The 11,254-nt window shown below is 50.1% G+C and overlaps 1 protein-coding gene across 1 annotated transcript in view; it reads right to left on the bottom strand.

Moving 5' to 3' along the window:
* Window positions 1-535: 535 nt before the first annotated feature.
* Window positions 536-11,254, bottom strand: part of DSTYK (dual serine/threonine and tyrosine protein kinase) — a 49,501-nt gene continuing 38,782 nt past the window's right edge. Inside the window, exons 10-13 of the mRNA XM_077771968.1 lie at window positions 9,826-9,939; window positions 8,298-8,412; window positions 5,531-5,665; window positions 536-5,130 (exon numbers count right to left, since the gene is read on the bottom strand). Coding sequence (XP_077628094.1) covers window positions 4,943-5,130; window positions 5,531-5,665; window positions 8,298-8,412; window positions 9,826-9,939 — 552 coding nt within the window. The 3' untranslated portion in view covers window positions 536-4,942. The remainder of the gene's footprint in view (window positions 5,131-5,530; window positions 5,666-8,297; window positions 8,413-9,825; window positions 9,940-11,254) is intronic.

Raw genomic sequence — 11,254 nt, 5'->3', positions numbered from 1 at the left:
CCCCCCCCCCCCCGCCCCTCCCACACACTCTCTCTCCTCTCCCTCTCTCAAATAAATAAACTTAAAACAAGTTTTTTAATCTTTAAAAAAAAAAGAAAGAATTAAAATATTCCAAATGCAGATAGACCAGTATATAGATCCCATTCTCTCCCAGTGAAATAAAGAGTAGCCAGGCCCATGCCTGAGCTCCATGTGCTGCAAGTTCGGGCTGAAAAGAAGCTGGAGAAAAGGCTGTGAATCCAGGAAGAGGCTCTGAAAAGTAAACTGCTATCACTCGACTTTGCCTGCATTTCTCTGCTGTCCCACCCCTCATCCGTCTGCCCCACCCTCAGGCAGCGGTAATGCCAGGCTCCCAGAAGTCCAGAGCATGGGGGGGGGACGGGGAGACAGTAAGATGGCCCATCGCTCTCTAAGGCACACTGAAGGGCTTCTGACTGCCGAGGTCCCAGGGGAAATGGAACGACTAGGGGGCGTCTTCCTAACCCAGGGAGGGAAGGGAAAACAAAGCCAAAGAGCTATAAACCTAAAACGTTAATGTGATCTTTATTATACAGCACATGTGCATCCCAACAGGTGTACAGAATACTCTATAAAACCAACCCCGACCACTCAAAATTACACTAGACGAAGACGTAACCCAAAATCACGTCTCTTAAAAACACACGTGGTCCTGTGTGCCGTGTTACAGATCGAGGCGGCACAAGGAAGGGAGAGTAGAGGGACTGGGTTTGGGCCAAGGTAACAGCCTCTGGTTATTGCACTTTCATTCGACACACTCAGTACGTGACGCTTTTAACACTGTAATAGACATTAGTCTTTTTGAAACAAACAAAAATACTACATAAAGGTAAAAGACAACAAGCCACCCAGACCCATTTTCTTTTCAACCCTCCAAGTCAGGTGGCCTCCGTGGGGACAACGCCAGCTTCTCACATGGTCTCTACATTCCTCTTAACCGGACTGGATGTTGGCAGAGCAGATGAAGCGAAACATAAAACCCTTTTAAGAACAGCAGTGCTACTTGCAACACCCAAAGGAGGACGCAGTACAAGTCTCTAAAAGTTACCCCCTCCTTGCCCACTTCACACAGTCCTGGCTGTAACCACTCCCCCCACAGATAGAGGGAGAAATCCACTTCTGTTGTTTTCTTTAAAAAAAAAAAAAAAGAAGTGGGTTCCTTGATCCAGTAAATCCCCAAACTGAGCTTTGAAAACTCAAAGAAGCAACTACTCTTTTGGCAAAGGACTCGTCGAGGGTCATTTACCCCTCTCAGAAGCAGTATGGACTTTGGGATCTCCGTGATGAGCCGGCCGGGAGGCCTGGCATGCCTTCTGTCCAGAGCAAGGCTGGAGGAAATCGCTCCTCCCCTAGGGCTACTGTAATCACTGATCCCTCTTGGCTTCTCAGTGCTAAATAATAAGCCAATAACAATAATAACAATAATAGTAATAAAGTGTCATGCAGTGCAGTTAACACTTTGGAGCCCTGCCACCCCAAACCTCTTCTCTCACCAGGGAAAGACTTCCGGCCCCTCTTTGGCAGCTCAAGTAAAGTTGCATCCGAATGCACTGGACAGCTGACGGGTACTGGTGGAGAGTTCTACTGTTCCCCCGTTTCCATCTGTCATAGTAATAACATCCCCTCCTTCACTGTTTCCTGGAACCTTAGTGTTACAAAATTAGGAGAAGCTGCCGCCTGGGTTCTGTCCCCCTGAAACCGACGGAGTCACAAGTGATCCTCTTGGTCCGGGAAGAACCAGCACTGCCCTCCTTCCCAGAGAAGCGGGAGGCTTGCTCAGTCCATGAGCTGCGTGCCTGTGGGCACCTCACCCAGGCAAGCATTCCTCGACTCGCTCCAGACTGACCTCTCGGCCGGCGCCCTGGGTGTGGGGTCAGCCACTCTGGGGCCCCGGGCTTCATCATTTTTCTGATTGCTCTGCAAGAAGGTCCCTTACTCAGTTCTGAAGTAACACAAGTGACCGGACTTCAAGAGCATTAAAAATGGCCAGGTGATCATTTTCGGGCTGGGTAACTGCCCTAATGAAGCTGATGAGAAGGATAGAACACGGTAAGGGAAATTCTTCCAGGCCATCCTTCCTCCTCCCCCAGCCACAATCTCACCTCATCCCTCGGGAGCACATACAACCAAACCCAGGAGGTAAAATCTTCAGGACTTTGGTCTTGCCGAGCCCTCTACAGCCCAAGTGCCCCTCCCCCCCAGACTTTGAATACCTAGTGTCTTCCCAAGTAATATACAATACAGTACATTTCATGGCATTCCATCACTTTAGTAATAATGGGTGCCAAGGAACAATGAATCCCAAATTAGCAGACAATGTTATAAAACAAAAGCAAAGTATGTGTGTGTTATATATATGCATTCCTGCACTCAGCCCGCTGAGTGTTTAAATAACACCTCTACGTATCTATATGTGGACTTTGGCTGGCCTGGAGATTTTCAGGAATATTTTGCACCTTTTCTTAGAATACCTTTTTTTTTTTTTTTTTTTAAGAATTGTTAACACAGCTACTGTCTTACTTAGCATAGGTCTCTCCTCCCATCCTCCTTCATGCTGACTCAGGCAAAACAGTGCATATCTGCTAGGAAACAGGGTATCTGAGAGTCGACAAGGGACAGTGGGTGGAGGAAAACCGCCCCCCCACCCCCATCATCCCGCATGAATGGGGGCAGGAACTAAGACTTCGGAAGAATGTTAGGAATGAGACTTCCTTCCAGCATGGAAGCACGATTCCTGACCCCAGCGAGAGGGAAGGAAGACCGGCTGGGAAAGAGAAGCATGTAGGACCTTTATGAAATGTCATACAGAACAGACATGGAGACTGATTTTTCCAGGAGGGAGACACTGCTCACCTCTCCTTTTTAAACTTGAAATCTGGCTTCCTGGAGGCCCTACCATTGTTCCCAGAAGGACAATGAGTTAATGAGTTAACTAACACTCACAACAGAGTGATGACTTGAAGAAGTAAAGCTATAAATAGGTGTTAACGAATCTAAGAGATCAGTCCACCAACACCAGGCTGGTGCTCACTGGAACCCAAAGGCACTGGGTCTGCCGCTTTGTCGCTTTGTCATTCGCAGGGAGAAAGGTTTTCAGCACAGTATGGAGCTTCTGCAGGGCTCCAAGTGCTCGGAGGGTTACTGTGCTCAAATGTATCATAATCGAGCCAGAGTTAAAACTGAACTTCCAAAGTTACATGGAAAATTTCTTGTAGATTCCATTTCTACTCTGTTAATGTTTAAGAGAGGGTCATTCTCTCAGAAACGACCCCACACAATTCCAGCAGCAAGTCTGCCCGTTTTCTTACACACCTACTCAGGATCCTGCTTCCCAGAGCTGGGGTCCAGGCACAGGGGAGAGACCCCAGCGCTCGGGGACTAGGCAGATGGGACAGAGGCTACTCACCTCCACTGTCTATTCCTTCACCCGCCGGGGTTTCTAAATCTAATGGACCATTCTGGTTGAGAGAGGCTCGAAGTCAAGATCTGAGATGCACCGATATTTAAACTGTTCCCCTTCGGAATTTCTCTTACTGTGTATACTGCCTGAGGAACTCTCCAGAAGCCCACCATCCCACCTCCAACTGCAGGGGAGGGGAAGCCCCCGGGGTGAGGGGCTACAAAGAGCATTGTTCTCTTTCATCTAGTGCTTTTCTTCTTGCATTATATTCAAAATAAGCTAAAAAGAAGGGACAGGTCGCAGAAGAGATCTTGGTTAAAAGGCTCATTGACCTGGAGTTTAAAAACAGCAGTGTGTTAGGGGCGCCAGGGTGGCTCAGTCAGTCCAACTCCGGCTCAGGTCACATGATCTCACAGCTCATGGGTTCAAGCCCCAAGTCGGGGTCTGTGCTGACAGCTCAGAGCCTGGAGCCTGCTTCAGATTCTGTATCTCCCTCTCTCTCTGACCCTCCCATGCTCATGCTGTCTCTCAGAAATAAATAAAACATTTTAAAAAACTAAAAAAAAAAATCAGTGTGTTAGAGCCAAACACAAAAACAAGAGTTTTTGATTCTTTTAAATTTTAGGAACAACGTGGGATCCTTCTAGTAAGTTCACATGGAGGCTCACAGCCTCCAGGTCACTGCCCCTTCTCATGTCTCACCAGCTATGTTACGCAGACACTAATCCCCACATACCATGTTAACTGGACCTTCCCCGTGTTGAGATCAAAAGAAAAAAAAAAGTCAAGACTGAAAGGAGGCAAAAGAGATTGTGTGCTGGGGTTACCAGTAACTCAAAATCCAATCGCATGTGTATATATACACATATACGTACACACACTTTCTTTTTTTCCTTTTACGGCCTCTTGGGGATATAATGCATGAAAAGCCCCCCCAGAAGTCGGGATAGTCGGTCCAATACATGTCAACACACTGGCACCAGCAGGACAGCTCTGCCTCTGGCGCCTGCGGCTTGAGAATCTCTGGCTGCGGGTAGTGGGAAGTTATTTTTCTGCCCCGATGTTCTTACAATCTCAGAACTAAGTTCAAATTCCCCAGGGGTCCTGACGACTGGCTAGAACCCAAATGTTCCTAGCTAGAGCCGAAATGACAGAAATTCTAGTTTTTAATACTATCGCCACCGCGGTGCCCCACTCATCTCAGCCACGCCCAGTGAGCAGACAGTGGTAACATCTGCCTCCCGGTCAGTTCCGGGGCTGGAACGCTGCCTTCTTCAGTGGTCACGTGTCCTAGACGATCTTTTGCTGACGGGGAAGCGTGGGGTGTCAGCAGGCTGCTGAAGGCGGCCCAACGGCCAGCCAGCTCTTCGCTGCCCGGCAGGTGTCTCTGCCTGGGAAGGTGTCAAGCTGCCCAGCGAGCACCAGTTCCCTTGGGAGCTCTCTGATTAAATGTCCAATTCTTCCCACGGCCAAAAGGTGAGGGGACAGAGAGAGACAGGAAGTAAAAGAGAAAGGTCTTCGCTTTCAAGTAGAATCATCCAGTCCTCTGTGTGGCCGCTCAGAAGCGGACGTGCATAGCCGGTCCATGATGCCCCGGAGCATGGGCTGCACAATGCCCAGGAGCGGCCTCTGGGACGGGTCGCCATCCCAGCAGGCCTCCATCAGCTGCCAACACTCCTCGTCAAACACAGGCAGACGCTCCGGCCGGGCCCCTGGGGACGGGCGCATGGAAAGAAGACCAGAGTCAGTGACGGGGCCAGTGGCGCCAGGAGGCCCCACCAGCTCGCCGACTGATGGCCCACGAGGCTCAGGAGTCCTGGCTTCTACTGCTGACACCTAGCTTAGATCCTGACAGTACTGGCAACAGAACACTGGAATGCACTGGCACAGGAAGTACAAGAACTGGACATTTTAAGGAAAAAATAAAGCCTTGGAACAGGTCAGCGCAATGCTACCTGAAAGCAAAGGTGTGACTTCGGTGTCTGTCCTGGATCCCCTGGCGGTATGTGGCCCTGCAGGGCAGTGGCCGGAGCAGGTGACCGGGGGACCTCGCTGCAGGGCCTGGTCTCAGTCTACTCTTGATCAGGACAGGGTAGGGCTTGTGGCTCTTACCTCTTCGCACATTGTTCCAGAGATGGTCTTTGCTGGCGCACCTCTCAAATGCTTCTGGGAGCTTGACAGAGCCCGAGCAGATATACCAGAAGAGGATGCCGAAAGCGTAGACATCGACGGAGTTGTCGTACTTCCCTGCGGCAAGAAAGGGCCAGAGATCAGCTGCATCCCTGTAACTCGGTCTGCAGAGGGCGTCACGCCTTTTTTCCTACAGCTTTTCCCATCCATGACCTCCCACTGTGACCCCGGTGGGCAGGGCCGCTGACTAGGCCCGTCTTCCACCCAAAACCACAGCACAGGGAGGGCGATGCTGGACACCAGGACGGCCAGGACCAGAGCCTGACAAAGGAGAAGGAAGACAGGCCTTGGATTTTGACTGAGCAGCCAAGAAGACGCCTCCTGAAAGGCCGGATTGGGGAAATAAGGTTGGGGAACACAGATGGGTGAGTAGATCGGAACCAGAATGTAAAGATTTTTAAATTCTTTTAAATTAATTAATTTATTTTTGAGGGGGGTTGTAGGGAGGGGCAGAGAGAGAGAATCCCAAGCATGCTCTGCACTATCAGTGCAGGAGCCCAATGCTGGGCTCAAACTCATGAACTGTGAGATCATCACCTGAGCTGAAATCAACAGTGAGTCAGGATGCTTAGCCAACTGAGCCACCCAGGCACCCCTAGGATATAAAGATTTTTTTCATTTATTTAATGTTTTTCTGAGAGAAAGAGAGAGAGAGAGAGAGAGAGAGAGAGAGAGAGAGAGAGAATCCTAAGCAGGGTCTGCACTGTCAGCGCAGAGCCCAACATAGGGCTTGAACTCATGAGATCATGACCTGGGCCTAAATCAAGAGTTGGAAACTTAACGGACTGAGCCACCCAGGTACGCCAGAATATAAAGGTTTTTAAAAGACACAAAAGTCTGGATTCAATGGGTAGCGTGAAGTCCTTTAGGTTTTAGGGCAGGAGGTGACACAAAGAACGTATTTTACAAAGACTCTCTGACAGCAACAGGGTGGACTGCAGAGGATCAAGAGAAGTGAAATACAAAGCAGCCCAAAGAAAACAACAGTGTAGGGAATGGAAACATTTCAAGAAGTGAATCTAGAGAAAGAAAACAACTGCGTGCTGGGTCCACCGTGGGCCCCGCTCACCCTCGTGCTCACGTGCATCACTCAGGGATGGGCCGGGGCCCGACCTACATGTGAGGCCAATGAGGGCAGGCTGCGCAGAGGGCTCATTTTAACTCTTCCCCACGCTGACCAGGGGCCTGCCGTGACCTTCCCATCTTCCTTGGCACAGACACGACCACCCCCAATCCCTCAGGCTCAAACTCTCAAGTCCTCATCTGGTCATTCTCTGCTGTTCACCACGGACACCAAGTTAACCCCCAAACCTCACCTGTTCCTCCAGTGAACTGATCTTGAATCTGGCACAGCTTTTTTGTGTTGGCGGTACTACCAGCCCGATCCTGGAGCCCCAGACCCCTGGTCCACCTGCCTCGGTTCTCCCCCCACAAACTGCCTCTCCCTCTGTCCCCTGCTGCTGAGGGAAACTTCCACAAACCTGTCCTCGTCCCCCGCCTGCACAAAAGCTCAAGTTCTTAAAAATTTTTTTATTTATCACTTTTGAGAGAGAGAGAGCAAGTGGTTAGGGAAAGAGAGAAAGGAAGACTGAGTATCCAAAGCAGGCTTTGCACTGACAGTAGAGAGACCTATGTGGGGCTCGAACTCACAAACTGTGAGGTCATGACCTGAGCTGAAGTCAGACGTTTAACAGACTGAGCCACCCAGACGCCCCTAAAGCTCGAGTTCCAGTCCTTCTTCCACATCAAGCCTTTCCTCCTCTGTGCAGGTTTCAAGCTCAGTGCATTTCATCTCCAGCCTTGTTTGCTCTTATTCCCCACAGGGATTTATCTCCTGTCATGCAATTTTCCTCATGTTTCCCTTTTCCCAGGCTCCAGAATGTTCTCTCCTTCAAGACACCCGGTTACATTCTAGAGCCAGAAAGACCTAGACCAGACCAGACCAGACCAGACATCCCAGCTCCATCATCTCTAGCTCAGGGTTGTGGGGTGGCTTTCTGATGTTTGTCAATCTACACTTAACTTTACTCGCAACGTGGGCACAAAAATGCATCACCTTCAGCAAAGACTTTCTGTGAGGATTAAATGGAACAAAACAGACGAAAAACCGTACTCATGCTGCCTCACTCCGAGAAGATGCTTAGTGGAGTGCCCTTCCCACATACCAATTCTTCCGGACCCGACTCAGGTCCTACCCCAAATCTCACTTCTCCCACAAACTGTCAAACATTTCAACCTTCACTTACCACCTGTCTGAACACATGCATCACATCACACCAGATTCAGCACCTGGCCACACGGTCTTATACTGCTTCCTAACTATTTTCTCTCTCTTAATGATCTCTGTCATCAGCAAGTTCGTTGATGACCAGGGCCAACTCTTGATGTACGGAAGTTATTCAATCAGTATTTTATGATCAACTAACTGGTTGATTATAGCAATCACAGCATGAATGGCCCAGAGAAATGTCCAAAAGCAGACCTGGGGACTCCTAGTTACACTTTTCTTCCTCACCCCTTCCCTTCACCTCTTCGCTTTCCCCTTACCTGTCTTTAAGTGTCCCCTCCCCTGGCTCTCCCTTGCCCACCCCAGACCCACCGGTAGTACCTGTGGATACTACCTAAGTGAGGGCGGGAACTCACTAAAGCACGGGGCCCTGCTGAGGCCCGCTCCCACCCTGCAGCTTACCTGTGAAAAGTTCAGGGGCCATATGGATCGGTGTCCCCACAATGCTGCCTGACATCATGGCCTCTGGCTTGCAGAACCCTAAGTCCGTGATCTTGGCTCGGTTCTGTTTGTCCAGCTGTCAACAAAGCGGGGCGAGAGTCAGCTGCGTGTGACCCCGCACCTGGCGCTCAGGAGCCACGCCTGAGCTCAGAAGCACGCGTCCACCTCCCAGGAGGGTTTCGTCAATCCTGCTGCCCGCCTCCCTGTCTCCAGACCCGTTCCCGTTCCCGGCTTCTCCCCACACTGTAAGCAACCTGAGGGCAGGGGCTGGCTCTTTCGTCCCAGTGTACCTAGCACTTAGCGCACTGCCTGGCACATAGCAGGAACTTTGTAGGTGTAGGAAGAATGACTAAGTGAAGGACACGGGAGAAAGGATTTCAGCCCCTGATTATTCTTCTCTGACCTCAGACCCCAGGGCAGAGAGTTGCTAAGTAAGACGGCTGACGTCCTCTGGTGAGCTGAGGAGAGTTTCCTGAATTCCCTGCAGTTTCCTTTCCTCAAGGCCTGAGAGAATAAATCTATGTCTCATTTGACTACAGATAAGCCTCTTAGGTTTCAGCCTATGACTTTAGGATGATCCTCCTCTTCCCCCAAACTGCTGTCACCTCTCTATATACCTGTTGCTAGACATACCTCGATGATAATGCAATTCATTTTTAAGAAGAGTATGTCAGAGGATTCTTCACAAGTGAGATAACAGAGCAGGTGGGTTCATGACCACCTTATCTTTATTTAAGGTGCATTTACCCATCTCAGCCCTCATCCAGCGCCTGTGATCAAGCCCTAAACAATAACAAGACCTAGAAGCCTCGGAAACATCATCACAAAAGCACGAAAGAGCAGAAAAATTATTCCAGATTAAAGGAGGATAAAAAAACATGACAGCAAAGTGCACTGTATGACCCTGGAGTGAACCCTGGACCAAACACATGAACAAATGACCGTTTTCGGGTAACTGAACATATCTGGGGCAACTGGAAAATGCTACTACAGACTCTGCATGTTAACTAACAGGATTCCGTCAATGTTAGAGTCCTTTTGGTGATAATAGCATTTTAATTCCCCAGAAGAAGGTCCTTTTTAGGAGATACAAGCTCAAGTACTTAGGAGTAATGAGTTATCTGCAACTTGCTTTCATAGGGTTGAGCAAAGAGTGTGCGTATGTGTGCGAGAGACTGAGGAACAGAGAGGGACTAGCCCAGGAGACAGAGAACATGAATCTGGGTGAACCATAGACGGTCGTTGTACCACTCTTTTCTTTTCTACAAGTTTAAGGTCTTCAGCAGCACTGGGAGGAAAAGCCTTAAGCAGCGTATGCTCGGTCCATGATGGGGCTTCCCGCGCCCCAAGCTTTGTGTCCGAGGCCCCATCAATCCACTGCTCTTCCGGCAGCCTCTTCCTACAATCACACTCACATTCATGCAGACCCTCCCAAGGTCACTTAGCCCACGGAGGCAGGGCGTTATCTCGGGGAAACAGCTCTACTTACCAGGACATTTTTTAGCTTGATATCGCGGTGGACAAGCCCCTGGCCATGGAGGAAGCGGATCCCCTCCACCACATCTAGTGCTATCTGCAGACGCGTCTCCAGCGCCAGCCCGGCCTTGGGGAGACAAAAGGGCTCACGTGTCACTAACAACACAACGCCTCAGTCCAACTTGCTTAAACCAACTAAGAGCGCCTTCTGCGGGACACTGCAAGGCGGCCTGCACTCGGGCACACAGGACAAGGACAGAGTGAGTGGGAAGAAGGGAAGGGGAGAGCGGTTAGAAGGAGGCTGCGGGGAGAGCGGGGAAAGTGGGGAAGGGGCTGAGTTTTGAAGCCAGATAACAGCCCTCAGAGGCCACGCTCAGGCCGGCCGGATGCCCCCAACAGGCCTGTGGGAGGAGCGGCCCAACAACCAAAGGCATGAGCTCACTTCCATCCCGCCGCCCCCAGCAAGCTCTGGGACGGCCCTCCAGACACCGGGTACTTCTAGGTTTCAGGGGGCGTGGCTGAAAGAGAGCCAGTGACTGTTGATCTCAGGGTCATGAGTTTGAGCCACACGTTAGGCATAGAGATGACTGAAAAATTTTTTAAATAAGAAAATAAAAACATTAATAAAAAAGGTATTTCTAGGTTTCTCAGGCAGAATGACTTCCACTGCTTTGTATGCCCTATTAGCCCAGGTTTGGTTTTACTGATTCAAATATTAAAGTCACACATCTTACTTTTTTACCAGGCCTCCAACTTAAGGTCTCCTGAATTCCAGAGAACATGACATCACTCATCCAGAAGCTGAGATTCGGTTCTCTAGCCCTCTTGTGGGAAGGCATCAGACAGTACTGAGCTCAACTCCCCTGAAATGAAGAGGGAGGGCCACTGGGAGAGTCATTTTCTCCATCCTATTGAGTTTTCACAGCTCCTGCAATCATTTCTAGGGAGTCCCGTCTCACATCCAGAAGCTTCCGCATAAACTGGTATAAGGGGCTTCTGTGAGAAGGGACCTACCCAGATGCGCCGGGGTTAGGCTCCCCCAGCCCCACTCAGCCCCACTGCAGGGACCAAAGAAACAAGCGCCTCTACTTCCCTTGTTGCTTTGGGCAAGGGAAACTGAGTGTCCGACTGACGGTATCTCACCTTCGCTCAAAGTCTCTCAACAGCTTTCCAGGGTCTAGAATGGAATTTGAATTCTATAGCAATTCCTCATTCGGGTGTTCTATACTGTTCTCCACACGTCTGCACAGGAGGCTCCCGCGGTCCCAGACAGCTGCTCCAGCATGACCAGTGTCCCTCGAGCGCTCTGGGCATCTCACATGGCCTCTTCCTTCTACCTGCCCAAACTTTACCCATCAGGGCGTATCTGTCCAGCTCAAACACCAAATCTTCATGAAGTATTCACTGATTACAAGTCTCTTAGGAGTTGGTGATAAGTACAC

Source organism: Crocuta crocuta, unplaced genomic scaffold, assembly GCF_008692635.1.
Source record: "Crocuta crocuta isolate KB4526 unplaced genomic scaffold, BGI_CrCroc_1.0 scaffold318, whole genome shotgun sequence".
Classification (NCBI taxonomy): domain Eukaryota; kingdom Metazoa; phylum Chordata; class Mammalia; order Carnivora; family Hyaenidae; genus Crocuta; species Crocuta crocuta.
Note: the sequence above shows the minus strand (reverse complement) of the source record. Positions and strands in the feature narration are given on the sequence as shown.